Source organism: Anomaloglossus baeobatrachus, chromosome 6, assembly GCF_048569485.1.
Source record: "Anomaloglossus baeobatrachus isolate aAnoBae1 chromosome 6, aAnoBae1.hap1, whole genome shotgun sequence".
Classification (NCBI taxonomy): domain Eukaryota; kingdom Metazoa; phylum Chordata; class Amphibia; order Anura; family Aromobatidae; genus Anomaloglossus; species Anomaloglossus baeobatrachus.
Window position 1 is genome coordinate 75,887,899 of NC_134358.1, and position 21,614 is coordinate 75,909,512.

The 21,614-nt window shown below is 46.1% G+C and overlaps 1 protein-coding gene across 3 annotated transcripts in view; it reads left to right on the forward strand.

The window, feature by feature from the left end:
* LOC142317076 (putative C-mannosyltransferase DPY19L4) overlaps nucleotides 1–18,262 on the forward strand; it is a 66,771-nt gene extending 48,509 nt beyond the window's left edge. For 2 of the 3 annotated variants that reach the window (XM_075353050.1, XM_075353052.1), the window contains 10 exons: nucleotides 2,919–3,017; nucleotides 3,150–3,223; nucleotides 3,308–3,469; nucleotides 3,943–4,059; nucleotides 4,141–4,261; nucleotides 6,090–6,146; nucleotides 12,333–12,415; nucleotides 12,606–12,738; nucleotides 17,316–17,474; nucleotides 17,585–18,262. In XM_075353050.1, the coding sequence (XP_075209165.1) occupies nucleotides 2,919–3,017; nucleotides 3,150–3,223; nucleotides 3,308–3,469; nucleotides 3,943–4,059; nucleotides 4,141–4,261; nucleotides 6,090–6,146; nucleotides 12,333–12,415; nucleotides 12,606–12,738; nucleotides 17,316–17,474; nucleotides 17,585–17,749 (1,170 nt within the window). In that variant the 3' untranslated portion in view covers nucleotides 17,750–18,262. The remainder of the gene's footprint in view (nucleotides 1–2,918; nucleotides 3,018–3,149; nucleotides 3,224–3,307; nucleotides 3,470–3,942; nucleotides 4,060–4,140; nucleotides 4,262–6,089; nucleotides 6,147–12,332; nucleotides 12,416–12,605; nucleotides 12,739–17,315; nucleotides 17,475–17,584) is intronic. The other variant, XM_075353051.1, reaches the window with a different exon arrangement.
* Nucleotides 18,263–21,614: the final 3,352 nt, after the last annotated feature.

Genomic DNA, 21,614 nt, shown 5'->3' on the forward strand with positions numbered 1-21,614 from the left:
AAAGCCAGTGCTATACTGGCACTATCAGGTTGATTCTATACATACCTGTAGTGGTCAGCTCGGATGTTTAGGCTTTCAAATCCAAGAAAGTAAACTTTAAAAAATCAGCAGCTTCTTGATTGGCATTTGCAACTGAGCAGATAATATATGGGTGGGTATTCATATGGATTTACGCCCCCCCCCTGCTGTTGTTCCTCCCTCTCTGTTCTATATGGTATTATACAAACGACTCACTTTGTTGAAGGACCTGTGGTGAGGTCATACCTTTGTGACCTGGTATCCAGCTTTGTTGGCTGAGGCCCCGCACCTTCTGGTCACATGGGAATGACCTCACCACAGGTCCTTAAGCAAAGTGATTTGTTTGTATAATACCATAGTGAACAGAAGAGGGAGGAACAACAGTCAGGGGGGTGGGAATCCATATCAATACCCACCCATATATTATCTGCTCAGTTGCGAATGTCACTCAAGAAGCTGCTGATTTTTTTAAAGTTTACTTTCTTGGATTTGACAGCCTAAACATCCGAGCTGACCACTAATGATATGTAGAGAATCAGCCTGATGGTGCCAGTTTAGCACTGGGTTTAGGTTATGTACGAAAATCCTCGTGATTGGTTCCCTTTAAACATATTTCCAGGAAAAATGCTCAAGTTCCCAATCGACTTCCATTATACTTAAAGGGAACCTGTCACCAGATTTAGCGGCTATAAGCTGCGGACACCACCAGTGGGCTTTTATGTACAGGATTCTAATATGCTGTATATAAGTGCCCAGGCCGCTGTGTAGAACGTAATAATCACTTTATGATACTCACCTAAGGGGCAGTGCAGTCTGGTCGGATGGGTGTCTCCGTTCTCTGGGTCCGGTGCCTCCTCTTTCGACCATCTTTGTCCTACTTCTTCTGAAGCTGGGGTGCATGACATGTCCTACATCTTCCACACTAGCCGGCATTGAGGTCCCGCACAGGCACACTATAATACTTTGATCTGCCCTGCTAAGGGGATATCAAAGTGCACCTGCGCAGGACCCCAATGCCAGCTAGCGTGGATGACTTAGCACACATCATGCACCCCGGCTTCAGAAGAAGGAGGACAAAGATGGCCAAAAGAGAAGACTCCGGAGAACGGAGACACCCATCCGACCGGACTGCACTGCACCACCCCTTCGAGTACTAGTAGAGTAGTACCAGTCCGCGGCCACTGTCACAAGACAAAGCGGCTCCGAAACTGAGCATTTCCTGCCACCGGCACCGAGAACAGCTGATCAACGGAGGTTTGAGGTTTCAGGCCCTGGCCAATCAGACATTGATGACCTAGCCTGAGGGTAGAAAGACAAAAAAGGAGACAGCTGCACTCTTATATGCTAATACATGAAAACCATGAATGCAAGAATATAGACATGCATTACTGCTAAAGAAAATCTTGATATATTTAGCATGCAAAAAACGACCATTTTTATATATTTTTTTTTTCTTAATTTCCTTTAGCGGTAATACATATCTATATTCTTGCATTCATGGTTTTCATGTTTTATCATTTCATAATGTAACTTTTTTTTTTTTGTCATGTTCAGTTATGCACTTGTTCACATTGCAATTTTGGGAGTGACGTCAATCTTTTTGTCTAGCTTAATGCTAGCCTAAGGATAGGCCAGCAATGTAAAGGTACGAGACAACCTCTTTAAGTACTTGCGTCACACCCATCCAAGCACCTCAACTGCTCATTACAAGCACTGAGCATGGTAGTGCTTGCTCATCCTGACGTCCTACAATCTGTCCTTGGACAACTATTTTGTAGGATTTGCATAGATTGGCTTGACTTGCTCCTGCTGGACAAGTCATGCCTGGATTTAGTTTTCTTATTTAGTATGCATTAGTCTCTATCTTATTGTAAAGGGAGAACTACAAAATCTGCCAGGGAAAGGCCAACAAAAATTCTGGGATGTATCAAGACAAGCATTGAATCTAGATCAAGAGAGGTAATTATTCCCCTATACTCTGCCCTGGTCAGACCCCACCTGGGATACTGTGTACAGTTCTGAGCCCCCAATTCAAGAAATAGATCAATATATTGGAGCAAGTCCAGAGAAGAGCCACCAAATGGTAGAAGATCTGCAAACCATGTCATATGAAGAATGGCTAAAAGAACTAGGGATGTTTAGTTTGAAAAAGAGAAGGCTGAGAGGAGACTTAATAGTGGTCCACAAATATCTCAAAGGCAGTCACAGTGCAGCGGGAACCACCGTATTTTCATTAGCACAACCAAGTACAAGAAGCAATGGAATGAAACTTAAAGGAAGGAGATTCAGATTAGAGATTAGGAAAAGCTGTCTGACAGTGAGGGCAGTCAGGGAGTGGAACAGGCTACCACGGGAGGTGGTGAGGGCAGTCAGAAAGTGCAACAGGCTACCACAGGAGGTAGTGAGCTCTCCATCAATGGAAATGTTCAAGCAGAAACTGGATAAACATATAGCTGGGATGATTTAAGGAAAGCCTGTACTCTCAGGGGGTTGGACCCGATGGCCCAGGAGGTCCCTTCCAACTCTACCATTCTATGATTTTATCAAGAGGATGTTGCCTCCAAAGCATCAGTGTCAGTTGCCTTATGGGTTGTAGAAGATAGTCCAGGAATGCAGTTGTGCTAATACATGACAGCTAGGGAAGATTGCAGGATCCTGGGCACAGAGTTCACATCTAGCTTATTACTGATTAACTGGTCATTTTTAATAGACATGAGATGTCTGTGCTGCACCTCTTCATTTCCAGTGTGGATTGTATCACTGTGACCTTGTATATTAGCTGGTGCTGCCGGCTACACTGTACAGAACAAGGTCAATGGAGACTGTAAATTAACTCTCTGCTCCTGTGCACAAATGTAGATGCAATTTTGTTTTCATGAGTATTCATTTGTTTTTCTTAGGCCATTGTAAGACCGGGGACCTTCAAAGCCAAAGTGGGGAAGATGATGTATTTTTGTCTAATCTTTACATTTTCATTATCCATTCACTTTTTAATAGGGGTAAGTACTGTGGAAGGGTTTTCTAGGATTTGGCCAAAATTTGCTAATTTACTGTCATAATTAAAAAAAAAAAAACGCAACCCACGGGCGGTGTCCTGCAGTTGATATCAACTGTAAACTCTTGTTTCTCAGGCTCTAGTTACTAAAACAGGCGACGATCAAATCCTGAAGTCTCTGGAAGTTAAATTTGGACTGAAAATGAACAAGTAAGTTTATCTAATAGTCGAAAATATAAGTTGAAGAATCCAATGTAACAAATTTGATATAGAATATAAACTTTTTTTTTTTAGTAGGAACTTCACAGTGAACTGGCTGTTATGTCATGAATCATTTCAGCCACTTTCTCAGGACTGCCTCTTAAGACTCACACAGTCTTCACTTTTACCATTTTACATCCTGGTCTCCATTGTATGCCTGGTCTCCATGTGTCGGGGATTACTTAAAGAATTTCGGTGAGTATTCATCCCCCCCACCCATAATGCCAGCTCGTATTACTCATGTTCATGTATATTCTTTTGCAATCATTAAGTGATGGCATATTACTAGGATGTCATCAGTTGCATCCTTAAAGGATCCTTCCATCTTCAGAAGTGACCATCCGTGTATGCTATAACTAATTGGTCAACATGTGAAACTTCCACCACCCCTCCCCCCCACCTCTACCCTGATTTTAAGAATACAGCAGCTGAATGAGCCCTCTTATTCTAAGGATTAGTATATACCCCTAATGGCATTTCCCTCCCCCCCTCCCCGATCAATAAGTTGACATCTAAAGATCACTTACTAAGATGAGCATACCTCGTTACCTATGGCCTTCAGATCCACGGAAGCCTGTTTTCTTAAATTAGGGTTTACACCACACAAATGTTGTGGGCAACTTTTTTTTTTTTATGAAGGTCATGATTCGGTTTGTTATTGCCTTTAGTGGTGATCCAGTCAGTCATAATACATCTGAGGACGGCAGTGTTGGGCAAAGGCCAGAAGTCGTCTATCATGTCGTCCAGAGTCTTATCCTTGGTGTATTGGCCATGACCTTTGAGGGGTAAGTAACTTCAAAATCTCCTAAGCTATGGGCTGAATGTTGTATACAACTCCAAATTGAGATGTGGTTGCTTTCTCTTAGACTGAAGTACCTGTGGACTCCTTATGTCTGTGTCCTCGCAGCTTCTGGTGTCTGTTCTCCAGCACTTTGGCTAACAGTCTTCAAGTGGAGTCGTCTGAGAGCTGTAAATGCAGTTGTGCTGGTGAGTATGAAACGTTACCTGTGCAATGTAACCGGACCAGCACTACTATCACTATTGGTAGATCATAAGTAGCCCCTACATTAATGGCCATACTTGTATCTGTGTAAGCAACTTAGATTATAGGATCCTCTGTATACACTACACTGTGTGCAGAATTATTAGGCAGATGAGTATTTTGATCACATGATACTTTTTATACATGTCGTCCTACTCCAAGCTGTATAGGCTGAGAGCCAACTAACAATTAAGTAAATCAGGTGATGTGCATCTCTGTAATGAGGAGGGGTGTGGTGTAATGACATCAACACCCTATGTAAGGTGTGATTAATTATTAGGCAACTTCCTTTCCTTTGGCAAAATGGGTCAGAAGAGAGATTTGACGGGCTCTGAAAACTCCAAAATTGTGAGATGTCTTGCAGAGGGATGCAGCAGTCTTGAAATTGCCAAACTTTTGAAGCGTGATCACCGAACAATCAAGCGTTTCATGGCAAATAGCCAACAGGGTCACAAGAAGCGTGTTGGGCAAACAAAGCGCAAAATAACTGCCCATGATTTGAGGAAAATCAAGCGTGAAGCTGCCAAGATGTCATTTGCCACCAGTTTGGCCATATTTCAGAGCTGCAACGTTACTGGAGTATCAAAAAGCACAAGGTGTGCCATACTCAGGGACATGGCCAAGATAAGGAAGGCTCAAAAACCACCACCTCTGAACAAGAAACATAAGATAAAACGTCAAGACTGGGCCAAGAAATATCTTAAGACTGATTTTTCAAAGGTTTTATGGACTGATTAAATGAGAGTGACTCTTGATGGGCCAGATGGATGGACCAGAGGCTGGATCAGTAAAGGGCAGAGAGCTCCACTCCGACTCAGATGCCAGCAAGGTGGAGGTAGGGTACTGGTATGGGCTGGTATCATCAAAGATGAACTTGTGGGACCTTTTCGGGTTGAGGATGGAGTGAAGCTCAACTCCCAGACCTACTGCCAGTTTCTGGAAGACAACTTCTTCAAGCAGTGGTACAGGAAGAAGTCGGTATCGTTCAAGAAAAACATGATTTTCATGCAGGACAATGCTTCATTACATGCATCCAACTACTCCACAGCGTGGCTGGCCAGTAAAGGTCTAAAAGATGAAAAAATAATGACATGACCCCCTTGTTTACCTCATCTGAACCCCATAGAGAACCTGTGGTCCCTCATAAAATGTAAGATCTACAGGGAAGGAAAACAGTACACCTCGTGGATCAGTGTCTGGAGGCTGTGGTGGCTGCTGCATGCAATGTTGATCGTAAACAGAACAAGCAACTGACAGAATCTATGGATGGTAGGCCGTTGTGTGTCATCATAAAGAAAGATGGCTATATTGGTCACTCATTTTTTGGGGTTTTGATTTGGCATGTCAGAAATGTTTATTTCTAACTTTTGTGCAGTCATATTGGTTTACCTGGTGAAAATAAACAAGTGAGATGGGAGTATGTTTGGTTTTTATTAAGTTGCCTAATAATTCTGCACAGTAATAGTTACCGGCAAAACAGATATCCTCCTAAGATAGCCAAATCTAAAAAAAAAAAACACTCCAACTTCCAAAAATATTAAGCTTTGATATTTATGAGTCTTTTGGGTTGATTGAGAAGATAGTTGTTGATCAATAATAAAAATCCCCCCTCTAAAATACAACTTGCCTAATAATTCTGCACACGGTGTAATTAGCCCTAATAATAAGCAGGTCCACTATCATTTTTATTCTAAATCCTAAAATATCTTGTATAGTTTGGAGATATCACTGAGCTGCTTTCCCTGTAAACTTCTATTTTGCTTTTCCTCATAGGCCTTATTGTTAAGTGCTATTGTCCCAGCTGTGATTGGCTTCAGTTTATGGAGGGAGGTAAGAACCCAAAAATGTCAGTGGACCTTGTATAGAAACTGTTCATTCTGCTCATTGTTTCATTTTTGCATTTTTGTAGTGGGGGTGGTGGGCTTTCTTGTTCCAGCCCTCTGATTACAGGGGCTGGGGGAAATTATCTTTATTAGCACCAGCATTATTTATATATATATATACAGTGTGTCCACCTATATCCTGTCCACCGCCATTAACTTGAGAACGGCGGCAGCTATAGGCATAGAAGTGGTGTCTAGGTATAGTAAAGTAGCCATGCGCTACGCAATGAAACCACCTATAGCGCCACCTGGTGGAAAACAACCGAGTTAGCATTTTTATTTCGAAAACGGAACGAGATAGAGAAAAAAAAGTGAATTAAAAAATTGTAGGGCATCATCATTTCAATACGAATCGACACCTTGCATACAGAAATGCTATGATATGAAACCCATGACACCCCCCCCCCCCCACCCAAAACATTGAATGCTGGTCACGCATGTGGCGCTCATTTAACTTTGATGCTCAAAGTGGCCAACGTCAGCTGCAATGCACATCTGGACTCTGGACAGCATATTGTATCTTGCTGCATGTTGTGCAATATGGTAGGTGACACGTTTGCACAAGCATCTGTGATACGTCGTCGTAGGTCCTGCAATGTTGGTGGAGGGGTCGCATACACCTGCTATTTGATGTGACCTCACAGAAAGAAGTCTAGTGGGGTCAGGTCAGCGTGGAGGCCACTCCATGCAGCCACCACACCCAATGACTTGTAGGAAGGTCTCCATGAGGTATTGCTTCACGTCCGCAGCCTTGTGAGTTATCCATATTCTAATCATAGCATTTCTGTATGCAAGGTGTCGATTCGTATTGAATTGATGATGCCCTACAACTTTGAATTCACTTTTTCTTTATCGTTCCTTATGGGAGACCCAAACCATGGGTGTATAGCTTCTGCCTCCGGAGGACACACAAAGTACTACACTCAAACGTGTAGCTCCTCCCTCCGGGCTATATACACCCCCTGGATGACAATCTACCCAGTTCAATGCTTTGTGTTTCAGGAGGATCACACACTTGCATTCTCTGATATTTTTTTTTTTTCATTTTTATTTTAATTTTAAAGATTTGGAAGAAAAGCGGGTCCAGTCTGGACTCCCGGCATGTCCCTTCACACCCCACTCTGTCGGGGTGCTGTTAAGGTTGACTTTATAAGGCTGGAGCCTTCACATGCCGCGCTCCTTCACATCCTCTGTCGAGGCTCTGGTTTGAAGTGGGAGCTTCCACGGTTCTCTCTGCTTGCAGAAGACCGGTCTCCATCCGCAGCCCTGTCTGGTCCCTGCTGGAAGGAGCGTTTAACCCTCACTCAGGGACATGGCCCTGCGTCTCAAAAGCTAAGTATTGAGACGTTTTTCAGGGGTCCCGGGTACTTTTATTGGGGGGACAGTATGTGTTTTAGCGTTACTGTAAATTCCGGCCGGTTCTGGGGGTTTCCCCTGAGAACCGCGCCGAAGGTGCCTGCTCGTCGGCCGCATTTTAAAATCTAGGCCCCGGCTTCAGTTTGGGCCTAGTTTCGGTTTCGGCTTCTCTGCATGTTTTGCATACAGCGCCGCCCACCGCCCGACCAGCAGAGGGGAGGGCACTCCTCTCTGGGGAGATGTTCCCTCCCCTGTATCTCTCCCTGTATCTCTCTGCCCTCCGTTTTTACAGCTCTTGGGCTTATACACGCCCCCCCTCCTTCTCCCAGCGCCATTTTCTCAGCGTTCTTACACTGGAAGGCGCTGGATGCTGCATACTGTTAGGAAGGCTGACGCTTCACAGGGTCTTTGAGCGGTGGAATCCGGAGGGCACACAGAGAGCGGGCTGGTAAGCCACAACCTTCGGTTGTGGACTTTTATTACACTGTCAGGGCATTCTACAGGAGTGTATTCGTGCTGCAGAGCTTCCACCTCAGCAGCATGTCTGTCACCCGAAGCAAGGCTGCAAACATGTACGCTATATGCACTGCATGTAAGCTCATTCTGCCAGAGCCAAGCACATACCCACATTGTGATGCCTGTGCTAACATGTTTGTGTCTCAGCCTGGAGCCTCCTCAGGGGTCCCTCCGGCTGCTCCGGCCCCGGTGGCTGAACCCCCGGCTTGGGTAGCTTCCTTTTCACAAGCTATTTCCCAGTCCTTTGCCGACTCCATGGGGCTGTCCATGCATCAGCCCCCTTCTCAGGGTGCCTCTGCGGCTCCGAGCTCTGCAGAGCCCTCAGAGCATGTCCTAGGACCCCGTCCCCCTAAACGGAGACGCAGGGAACCTTCTCCTTCCTCGTCCCACGGCTCTGATTCACAAGCCGAGGTGCAGGGCGAGGAGGATTCGTTTACTGTGGGCTCAGACGCTGCCTCTATGTACCCCATTGACTTGTCTGAGGGTGATGCGGATGTTAGTGACTTGATTGCGTCCATTAACTCCGTACTGAACCTCAACCCACAAGAGTCAGAGGAACAACCCTCTCTGGTAGAGGTACACCAGTTTACCTCTCCTAAGAAACCTAGGAGTATGTTTTTTAACCACTCCAGCTTTCACACCACTGTTAACAAGCCCAGGGCCTGTCCTGACAAACGTTTTCCGAAGCGTAGTTCAGATGACCGTTTTCCTTTTCCACCAGAGGTGGTTAAGGACTGGGCCCAGTCCCCAAAGGTAGACCCTCCGGTGTCCAGAATCTCAGCCCGCACAGTCGTAGCTGTGGCTGATGGCACTTCTCTTAAGGATCCCACTGACCGCCAGGTTGACCTTCTGGCCAAGTCTGTATATGAGGCGGCAGGAGCCTCGTTCTCCCCGTCTTTTGCGGCAGTGTGGGCTCTTAAGGCAGTCTCTGCCTCTCTGGCGGAGATTCATTCCCTCTCCAGGGACTCTATTCCTGAGACGGATGCCTTAACTTCTCAAGCTTCGGCTTTTGCATCCTACGCCATGTCTGCCATCCTGGAGGCTTCTCACCGCACGGCGTTGGCCTCCGCTAACTCCCTCGCGATCCGCAGGATCTTGTGGCTTCGAGAGTGGAAAGCAGACGCTTCCTCTAAGAAGTACCTTGCGAGTCTCCCTTTTGCTGGGTCCCGGCTGTTTGGGGAACAGGTGGATGACATAATTAAGGAAGCTACTGGCGGGAAGAGTACTTCCTTGCCACAAACTAAAGCCAAGAAACCTGTCCAGGGCAGGAACCAATCGAGGTTTCGTTCCTTTCATTCCTCTAACTGGTCATCCTCTAAGCCATCGGCCTCGTCCACTACCGCAGCCAAGGATCGTAAATCCCACGATCCTCAAGCCTTCGCAGCAGACGCACTGGTTCAAGATTGGTCTCAGTTCCGTCTGGCCTATGTGTTTCCCCCTCTAGCGCTCTTGCCCAGGGTTCTGCGCAAGATCAGAATGGAGGGCCGTCGAGTCATACTCATTGCTCCGGACTGGCCCAGGCGAGCTTGGTACCCAGACCTGCTCCGTCTGTCCGTAGAGGTGCCGTGGCATCTCCCGGACCGCCCAGACCTTCTCTCTCAAGGTCCGTTCTTCCGCCAGAATTCTGCGGTTCTCAGATTGACGGCGTGGCTCTTGAGTCCTGGATCCTGACGGCTTCAGGCATTCCCTCTGAGGTCATCTCCACCATGACTCAGGCTCGGAAGTCTTCCTCGGCCAAGATTTACCACAGGACTTGGAGGATTTTCCTGTCCTGGTGTCGCTCTTCCGACCATGCTCCTTGGCCGTTCTCCTTGCCGACCATCCTGTCTTTTCTACAGTCCGGTCTACAGCTAGGACTGTCCCTCAATTCCCTCAAGGGACAGGTGTCGGCTCTGTCGGTATTGTTCCAGCGGCGTATCGCCCGACTGGCTCAGGTGCGCACCTTCATGCAGGGCGCATCTCACATCATTCCTCCTTACCGGCGGCCCTTGGATCCCTGGGACCTTAATCTGGTCCTCACGGCCTTACAGAAACCCCCCTTTGAGCCTCTCAGGGAGGTTCCCTTGTTTAGACTTTCACAGAAAGTTGTTTTTCTAGTAGCCATAACTTCTCTCAGGAGAGTTTCTGATTTGGCTGCGCTCTCTTCGGAATCCCCCTTTTTGGTGTTTCACCAAGACAAGGTGGTTCTTCGTCCGTCTCCGGACTTTCTCCCTAAGGTGGTGTCTCCTTTCCACCTTAACCAGGACATTTCATTGCCTTCTCTTTGTCCGGCCCCTGTGCATCGCTTTGAAAAGGCGTTGCATACCTTGGATTTGGTGCGGGCGCTCCGAATCTATGTGTCACGCACCGCCGTTTTTAGGCGGTGCACCTCACTTTTTGTGCTAACCACTGGTCAGCGCAAGGGTCTCGCTGCTTCTAAACCGACCCTAGCTCGTTGGATCAGGTCGGCTATCACCGATGCCTACCAGTGTTCTCAGGTGCCTCCCCCGCCAGGGATTAAGGCGCACTCGACCAGAGCTGTCGGTGCCTCCTGGGCTTTCAGGCACCAGGCTACGGCTCAGCAGGTTTGTCAGGCTGCCACGTGGTCCAGTCTGCACACTTTTTCGAAGCACTACCAAGTGCATGCTCATGCTTCGGCAGATGCGAGCTTGGGCAGACGCATTCTTCAGGCGGCTGTCGCCCATTTGTGAAGTTAGGTTTTGCCTACTTCTCAGTTTGGTTTATTCCCACCCATGGACTGCTTTGGAACGTCCCATGGTTTGGGTCTCCCATAAGGAACGATAAAGAAAAAGAGAATTTTGTTTACTTACCGTAAATTCTTTTTCTTATAGTTCCGACATGGGAGACCCAGCACCCTCCCTGTTGCCTGTTGGCAGTTTTTTTGTTCCGTGTGTTTCACCGGCTGTTGTTAGTAGTCAGAGTTCCGGTTATTCCGAGTTTTACTCTATCTCTACTTATGGGTGGATGTCCTCCTTCAGCTTTTGCACTGAACTGGGTAGATTGTCATCCAGGGGGTGTATATAGCCCGGAGGGAGGAGCTACACGTTTGAGTGTAGTACTTTGTGTGTCCTCCGGAGGCAGAAGCTATACACCCATGGTTTGGGTCTCCCATGTCGGAACTATAAGAAAAAGAATTTACGGTAAGTAAACAAAATTCTCTTTTTTTCTCTCTCGTTCTGTTTTCGAGATCAAAATGCTAACTCCATTGTTTTCTACAAGGTGGCGCTATAGGTGGTTTCATTGCGTAGCGCATGGCTACTTTACTATACCTAGACACCACTTCTATGCCTATAGCTGCCGCCGTTCTCAAGTTAATGGCGGTGGCCAGGATATGGGTGGACACACTATATATACTGTATGTATATTATTGGTTTGGTTTTTTTTAATCTGCTTTTTGCACAAGTTACCAGCCACCTCTGTAGTTTGCCTAGGCAATCGGTCACTATTGTGTGAGTGCAGGGGTTTCAAGCTCTACACGCTGCTCTAAAGTTGGCAGGTTCTGGCCAGATTGAGTCCTCTGCTGCAGGGCTTCATCTTGCAGGATGGGAAATTAAAAGTGCAGATCTCTGTAATTACACTGGTCAGACCTGTGCAGTTGTTCAGGAGCGTACTACCTCCTTTCCCAGGAAGCTGGGAGGTGAGAACTGAGCGCTCCTGAGAATGAGTTTTCATAATCTTTGCCATTGATCTTGCCCTCTGACTTCAGGGTAAATAACAGATCTAAAGCCCCTGTCACATTTAACGACTTTCCAGCGATCCCGACAACGATACGACCTGATAAGGATCGCTGGAAAGTCGCTACGTGGTCGCTGGTGAGATGTCACACAGTCAGACAGTCAGATCTTCCCAACAACACAGCAACGATAAATGGACCATCGCAACCTATATAACGATCTTGGTGGTTGTTGGGACCCCGAGCTCTGAGTCGTCAACGAGGTTGTTGGTAAGGCGTCAAACACACCGATGCATCCTGCCCAGCAGGACCTCAACGATCAAAAAATGGTCCAGGCCATTCCGACACAACCAGCGATCTCACAGCTGGGGCCTGGTCGCTGCTATGTGTCAAACGTAGCAAGATCGCTGGCAAGGTCGTTGTTGCCTCACAGAATCTGTGACTTTGTAATCAGCCCATGTAATCAGATCTGGGGGGGGGGGGGGTTCACACTGATAGAGCCATGATGTGCAGTGTTTGTCTAAGCTTTCTATGTTGCCCCTCTTGTTTGGGACCATCGGATCTTCTGCCATTTTTTGTGTTCTGCAGTTTTTACCCAGGATAGTTGATGAACTGACAGATCTGGAGGAGCGCTACGAGTCTGACACAGTGGAGGTCATGAACTGGATACAGTAAGTTGGTAACGTGCTGCAAGTCTGATCTTCATGTTATATCAGTCACCGGCTACTGAAGGCATGAGAACGGGAGAAGTGCTGAGCGAGCACTACTGTACTTAAGAGCAGTTGGATGGACACAACTCGAGCAGCTGAGTATAATTGGTGTTAGGCAGTTCCTGAACCTGACACATCTCTCCTTCTCTAGGACTCAGGCCCCTGCTACAGCGGTGTTTGCTGGAAGCCCTGCACTGATGGGAGCTATAAAACTCTGCACTGGACGGATGGTGACCAGCTTACCAGTTTATAATGATGAAGAGATGATGAAGAGAAATGAAGATGTAATTAGAATTTTCCAGTTGTTAATCTCAATCTTACAAAATCTAATATATAAAGCTTAGTATATGTGTGTGTGTGTGTGTGTGTGTGTGTGTGTGTGTATGTCCGCTAAAGGAATCTGCACCGTCGCATTTACAATCACAAAATTTTGCACAGATGCCTCATGTGACTCAGGGAATGTCATAGACTATGTTTTAACAAGAAAATTTAAACCCGCGCTTTACACATTACTCTCCAAAAATCCTGCCTCCATTAAAGTGAATGGAGCTGCGAGCTACAGGCTATTAATAGGACCTGTGGTGGGTTGCTATAGGAACAAAGGACATTCATAGTATAAGAAGCTTATGTGTGAGGTAATAAGATGTCGATGGAGAGACACCCAGACAGACACAGACCGAGAGACAGACAGACAGGCACAGACAGAGAAAGAGGCACACAGGGAAAGAAACAGAGACAAACAGAGACAGCTAGGAAAAGAAAGCCAGAAAGACACACGGGGAAAGAGGCAGACCAGGAAAGAGGCAGACCAGGAAAGAGGCAGACCAGGAAAGAGGCAGACCAGGAAAGAGGCAGACCAGGAAAGAGGCAGACCAGGAAAGAGGCAGACCAGGAAAGAGGCAGACCAGGAAAGAGGCAGACCAGGAAAGAGGCAGACCTGGAAAGAGGCAGACCTGGAAAGAGGCAGACCTGGAAAGAGGCAGACCTGGAAAGAGGCAGACCTGGAAAGGGACAGACAGCTACGGGGACAGACTGGGAAAAGGGACAGACAGCTACGGGGACAGACTGGGGAAAGGGACAGACAGCTATGGGGACAAACTGGGGAAAGGGACAGACAGCTATGGGGACAAACTGGGGAAAGGGACAGACAGCTATGGGGACAGACTGGGGAAAGGGACAGACAGCTACGGGGACAGACTGGGGAAAGGGACAGACAGCTACGGGGACAGACTGGGGAAAGGGACAGACAGCTACGGGGACAGACTGGGGAAAGGGACAGACATCTATGGGGAGAGACTGGGGAAAGGGACAGACAGCTACGGGGACAGACTGGGGAAAGGGACAGACATCTATGGGGAGAGACTGGGGAAAGGGACAGACAGCTACGGGGACAGACTGGGGAGAGAGACAGATGGGGAAAGAGACCGAGTCGGACCGGGGAAAAAGTCAGACCAAGAGATAGGAGAGACAGACACAGAGAAATACAGAGACTGATACAGAGTCTGATAGAGACAGACAGGGAAAGAGACAGATATAGACTGATAAAGAGACAGACAGGGAAAGAGACAGATATAGACTGATACAGAGACAGACAGGGAAAGAGACAGACAGTAAATGATACAAAGACAGACAGAGACTGATACAGAGACAGAGAGACAGTTACTATCCCGACCAACGCCCGGGTACTACAGCTAGTCTCTACATATAAAACCTTAAGGCTCAAACATTAAACTGTCAGTCAAACCCACCAGTACTGACACTTGCCAACAGTCTTTGGTGTATGGGGGGGACTCAAATCTCCCTGCACGGATGCTGTTGAGGATCCATCCTACTGCTTCCAGGGTGCTGATCATTATCTAGAGATGTCTGCCAGCAGCTCTCAGCATGAGCAATTGGCAAAGTGAGCACTCCTGTGTATGGGAAGCTCAGGCAAGATGGCTGGGTTGACACAACAGCCAACACTAAGGTGTATAAGGACTTTAGACCACAACCTGGAACTTTAAGACTTTTTACCAAAATGGTTTCAAACTCTCTCCCTGCTGTGCACACACCTCTGCTGCATATGAGATTGCACTTATCCACTTAAAAATGTAAATGGCCCTAAGTCTTGGTCTATATGCTGTGGGCGTACTAACGTGCTAATGAATGAGCAGCGACGACGCACATACCAACGTCTTGATGATGGACGGTGCAGTATGGATGTGCACTGCGCATGATCTTGAGACCCCAGGACTTTCAGTCATGCGCACTATATCTCACTGAAGCCGTGTAGCTTACACCCGGCATCAATTTAGTGTGCATGATCGGAAGTCCCAGGGACTCTGGATCATGTGCACTGTGCATACATCCTCCGCTGGCCACCATGAAGAGTTAGGTATGTGCACGTTGCTACTAGAGTTGAGCCATAATCAGGGTCCGGCGGAATCCGCAGCCATGTAAACGAATGGGGAACCGGATCCGGGACGAGAGAGGAAGAGAGAGAGAGAGGGAAAAAAAAAAAAAAAATAATAATAATCACTGATCCGGATCGTGCACCTTGAATCCCGGGTACTGGTCGGACTCGGATCGGGCACTCAAACCGTGCGGATCCGGGTCCGCTCAACACTAGTTGCTACACATTCATTAGCATTTTAGTTCACCCACAGGGGCGTGCTAACTTGCTATGTGGGCAGTATAGCCAAGGAAATTCTCGCTCTTGTGACTAGTCCATGAGCTCATTAGTATATAATTGATCTTTACAAATACGTTTTGTAAAGATCTGTGCATTTATTCTACTGTATACAGGGACGCTTAGGCAGGGATTAGCAATATGTACTCAGAACTGCTATGAGTTCTGGGTGCATATTGCTCCTGACAGGTTCCCTTTAATACCACTTATTTTGTAATCAAGAACGACTATTTCTTTTCAATTGCTCAACACTTTCTAGACTTCTTGCTTCCTGTCGGTGACTTGACACTTGCAGACGCTGTTCTCCTTGGCAGCCAGACCAGGTGGTGTTAACCTCAGTCAACACTCAAGCGCTGGCATCAAGGGTGCCTCATGCAATTACAAAGCCAAGCGTCTGAATGACTTTAGTGAGCTTTGTAATTGCAAGACTCGCGTAGCACGTTGGTATAGATGTCAGCTGAGCAAGTTTTGCAGTGCCCTCATACAGCTGCTATGGAAAACCAAACTTTCTGGTGGATTAGGCTAATGCAAATCTTTGGGCTTATCTCTAGAGATGAGGTGAAGCTTACCTGTAAAAACTTGTGGTTCGCACCATACATTGGGTGTCCAGGGCTTGAACATGGTCTCTTAAGAAAACCTCCCTCCCCAGAAATGATCTTATGGCTGGCTTAACTGCCCAATCATTGACTTCCATTCTACTAGAATCGAGCCCTTAAAGGGAATCTGTCACCAGGTTTTTGCCACATAATCAGAGAAGAATAATGTAGAGGCAGAGATTACTTGCAGCCTATTAATGTTCAATGCCTAGGGTTAATAACCGCGCTGCCGTAGAAAGGAGGGTCCATGTAGAAGGAATGATTTTATTTGTCTACGCGTTTCAAAGCCTTATGGCTTCTTTCTCAGGACAAATCATATATGAGGTATATGATTTGTGCTGAGGAAAAAGCCATAAGGCTTTGAAACGCGTAGACAAAATCATTCCTTGTTCATGGATCCTCCTTTCTACGGCAGCGCGGTTTATTAACCCTTTTGTCTCCAACATTGAACTGCATCTCCACTTGGGTTCTGCTGCAGCCGTATTTATATTATTACAGTGATTGTGACTTTTACAACCACAACAGGTGAGTCTACCCTTACAGCACCTTTGCTGACAGTGTTTTAGGATAAGACCCTATTTGCGCTTACTGTCTCTTCCAACACTTTTAGGCTTTTTCGCGTCGTTTTTGCGCGTTTTCGGGTGTCTTTTTGTGCGTTTTTGGGCTCAAAACTGCATGAGTTTGCTTCCCCAGCAAAGTCTATGAGTTTTCATTTTTGCTGTCCACACACAACTTTTTTTTTTTTTTTTAAGCTGCGTTTTTGAGCTTAAAAAAAAATGGACATGTCAATTCTTTCCTGCGTTTTTCTGCATTTTTCCCCCATGCAATGCATTGGAAAAACAAAGAAATACGCAGAGATCAAGAACGCAATAAAAATACATGCGTTTTTTGTGCGTTTTTGCCGCGGGTGCGTTTTTATACATTTTAGCGTCCAAAAACGCAGCGTCAAAGAAACACAGTGTGTACACATAGCCTTAACCAATGTTTAGTGCCTTGCAGGAACCCACTGCGCACACCACCATAGGATTTAATGCAAGCGCACCCCCACCCCACCAACATTAAGTAAATGAGAACCTGTATTATACAGTCACCCAAGTTATCAAGAAAATAAGACGTTCCTACGGCTCTCCTTTATTTTTGACTTATTGTGTTGACCCCTCTTCCCTATTGGTATGCCTAATAAAATGGTAAAAAATTGTTTAAAAGAACTGAAGTCCTCACTGGTTGATACCTTTTAATGGCTAAATGAAAAGATGGTAATAATAGCAAGCTTTTGAGACTACTCAGGTCTCTTCATCAGGCTCAGTATAACACAAAATCTGAGGAGTCACATATCCAGATTTTGTATTATACTGAGCCTGATGAAGAGACCGGAGTAGTCTCGAAAGCTAGCTACTATTACCATCGTTTCAGTTAGCCATTAAAAGGTATCAACCACTGAGGACTTCAGTTCTTTTAAACAATTTTTTTTATCTCTACTGGCTAACACGGTACAAATATATATTTTACCTGTATCATAAAATGGTTTCATATTTACAAAACAGTCACTTTTAATACTTTTTTTTTTCTTTGTTTGTTTTCCTTCCCCCTCATACAGATGTATCAGCTCTATAGTATGAGGTCTGCAGAGGACATCTACAAGATCCTGACCACCTACAAAGCCAGCTACGTGGTGCTCGAAGAGTCCATCTGCAATGAGCTGTTTAAAATGAACAACTGCATAGTAAAAGATCTTCTGGACATTGGAAATGGCCATGTAAGTGTTAAAGTGTGTGGGGTTTTTTGTTTTTGGGGGGGGGGGTCCAATTGCTACAAAAAAGTTTAAATTTGAGGCTGTACTCATTCACAATTTCTCTGTTCTGACAGGTGGTGATTGAAGATGACAACATCTTTGCTTCCTCGAAATATGGACGATTCTGCCAAGAAATCAAAATGAACTATTCGCCGTATGTGAACTACTTCACCCGGGTGTATTGGAGCAGATCCTACTTCATATATAAAATCAACACCGTCATATCGTTCCAGTCCTGACACTCGGACTGAGGACTCCTGCGTTACTTTCAGCACCAATCCTCCCCTACCTGCAGAACGGACAGGTTTAATCCCTGATGTTATCGGATATATGACAGCCCTGTTTCAGGAGCCCGACCTACAAAAGCCCAAAGATGCTCCTGATGATGGAATTCATTTAACTTTACATCAGTTTTTTTTTAACTTGTGCAAAAAACTTTTTTTTTTTCTTTTTTCTTTTTACAATGTTTTTTTTACATTGCCTATGAAACTGTAAACCAGTGTTTTCTTAAATCTGTGCCTTATTCGGTTCTGGTATTCCTCCTGGAAATGTATTACCTACACAACTGTACTGCCTTATCTATGAGGAGTCTCCGCACACTGCAGTTGGTGTTGACCGTGCCACATTGTGTAGGGACGCTCCATATGCCCAAGGAAAATGGGAGCAGAATCGTCAATGTAACTGAAACATGATTTGTTTTTATATGAAGCGTTCAATATCTACTCTGTGGTTTACCGGGTGAATGTATTTGCTGTGCAAAATAAAGTTCATCTTTTTATAAAATGTTTAGTTTGGTTTTTTTTTCTTCTTCTTTAAACCCCATAGCAACCAGTTTAGTAATGCAAGGTCAGTTTACAAAGATAAGCCGGAGTTCCACTTCCATATGACACTCACGAGTCTCGCACCGGTATCACCCGTCACGGCCGCACAGTCTCCTGACAGGAGCGGGTCAGCTGCATGTATTTCTTTGCAGCTGAGATGCCCGTGTCTGGAGTGCGTCAGGCCGTGCTGGGTGATGTGATGCGAGACTCGCGCGTGTCATACGCAAGTGGAACTCCGGACCGTAGGAGTTCACACGGATACCGTTCACCACATAGGAGTTCCTCCATTTCCAGGAGTCTGATCTCCCCACTATCATTATCTTGATTTATGACTACTTAGCTTCATTATCAAACAAGACAAGGACTATACCATTGGGTACTTCACACCCTCAGGGTGTCTGTCCAGACCGAGACTTAAGCTGGTGTCACACATAACGACAACGACTTCGCTGCTACGTCACCATATTCTGTGACGTAGCAGCGACCTCAACAGCGACGTCTCTGTGTGTGACACATAACAATGATCAGACCCCTGCTGCGAAATCGTTGCTCGCTCCTGAATGTTCCAGGTCATTTTTTGATCGCTGCTATCCTGCTGCGCCATGCTGATAAGCTGATAATCCTTGTGTTTGACACCGCAGCAGCGACTATCGCTACGCTACGTCTGAAACCACACAACGACCGTCGACGTCGCTATGATCGGTGCTCCGTCGCTGCTTTATATAACATGTTTGACAGCTTACTAACGATCATCTATGGTCGCTGCTACGTCACAGAATATGGTGACGTAGCAGCGACGTCGTTGTCATTGTCGTTATGTGTGACACCAGCTTTACCATATAGTATTCCTACTGAATGTACTTCAGAGTGGATTCCACTATTCTAGCATTACCTTTGAACTGCCCTGTCTGGTATATGATATATCATTGATGTCAACAAAGGCATTCATTTTCTCTCATGGAAACCTCACACATTTGAATACGTATTTTTTCTCTACGACCATATAGACTTTCTCTGACGAAGGCCTGTATGTTAAGGCCAAAACGTTAGAATTATTATTTTTTTGGACCTTTGCATCAATAAAAACAAGCAAACTGAATTTCAAGCATCATCCTGTTTCAGACTCTTACCTTTTTGTGTGCCCGAGTTATTGTTTTTGTTATACTGTGGTATTTTCTCGGAGGCACCTACTATCCAGATAGTGACCCAGACTTTATTTTATACTGATTTAGAAAAATTACACAACCTGCAGGTGAGATTTTGAAAACTCAATCAGCCAACGCATCCAGGGCTCTAAATTTGCACAATCTGCTATGTACTATGGTGTTTTCATCTTTTTAAGGACTTGTTCACTCTCTGTGAATTTGCATTCAGAACTTGCACCAATTTACAGTAGCAGCAAAGTGACCATTTAATCTACCTGCTGTGGATATCTTTTAAGGGGGCTTTACACGGTAGCGATATCGCTAGCAATTTGTAGCGATAACGAGCGTGTAAGTACCCGCCCCCGTCGTGCATGCGATTGTTTGTGATCGCTGCCGTAGCGAACATTATCGCTTATTATCATCGCTACGGCAGCGTCACACATACCTGGTCGGCGGCGTCGCTGTGACTGCCGAACAATCCCTCCTTCAAGGGGGAGGGACGTTCGGCATCACAGCGACGTCACCGCAACGTCACTAAGCGGCTGGCCAATCAAAGCGGAGGGGCAGAGATGAGCAGGACGTAACATCCCGCCCACCTCCTTCCTTCCGCATTGTGGCTGGCGGCAGGTAAGGAGACGTTCCTCGCTCCTGCGGTGTCACACATAGCGATGTGTGCTGCCGCAGGAGCGATGAACCACCTGGATAAACAACCCTTACCGATTTTTGAGTTTGGGACGACCTCTCCATGGTGAACGATTTTAACCATTTTTGAGGTCGCTTAAGGTCGCTGGTCAGTGTCACACGCTGTGATATCGTTAATGACGCAGGATGTGCGTCACTAACAACTTGACCCCGTCGACAAAACATTAACAATATCGTAGCGTGTAAAGCCCCCTTTAGGCCATGTTCCCACAGGGCTTTTTTTTTTTTGCATTTTTTTTTTCATTGGTTTTATGCTAATAACATTAAAAAAACACATGGGCAAAAATGCACCGAAACGAGGCAAAAACACACTAAAAACACTGAAACGTGGCAAAATTGCACATAAAACACCGAAACACGGCAAAAACGCATGCATTTTTTGGTCAAAGGTGCATTTTTCATTGAAGGAACAAAATTGCAGCGTGCGCACATAGTCTAAGTGCAGGGAAAAACTGCACCAAAACCGCAGGTCATTTCCTGCCAAGAGATGAGGTTATTTCTGCAGAAAGAAGGGAATTTTGTTTACTTACCGTAAATTCCTTTTCTTCTAGCTCCAATTGGGAGACCCAGACAGTGGTGTATAGCTACTGCCTCTGGAGGCCGCACAAAGAACTACACTTAAAAGTGTAAGGCCCCTCCCCTTCTGGCTATACACCCTCCCGTAGGAGTACGGATTCCTCAGTTTTAGTACCAAAGCAAGAAGGAGGAAAGCCAATAACAGTTTCAAAAACAAATTCAATCCGATAACAAGATCGGAGAACTTAAGAAACAACATGAACAACATGTGCACCCGAAAAACGAAACCCTAAGAACAAATAGGGCGGGTGCTGGGTCTCCCAATTGGAGCTAGAAGAAAAGGAATTTACGGTAAGTAAACAAAATTCCCTTCTTCTTTTTCGCTCCTAATTGGGAGACCCAGACAGTGGGACGTCCAAAAGCAGTCCCTGGGTGGGTAAAAAGATACCACATGAACGGGCTGTCAGACAGCCTCTTCCTACAGGTGGGCCACCGCCGCCTGAAGGACCTGTCTACCTAGGCTGGCATCTGCCGAAGCGTAGGTATGCACTTGATAGTGTTTGGTAAACGTGTGCAGACTCGACCAGGTAGCCGCCTGGCACACTTGCTGAGCCGTAGCCTGATGCCGCAATGCCCAGGACGCACCCACGGCTCTGGTAGAATGGGCCTTCAGTCCAGATGGAATCGGAAGCCCAGCAGAACGGTATGTGTGAAGAATTGGTTCCTTGATCCACCGCGCCAGGGTGGATTTGGAAGCTTGCGATCCCTTATGCTGACCAGCGACTAGGACAAAGAGCGCATCAGAACGGCGTAGAGACGCCGTGCGAGAAATGTAAATCCTGAGTGCTCTCACCAGGTCCAACAGATGTAAACCCTTTTCAAATTGGTGAACTGGATGCGGACACAAAGATGGCAAAGTG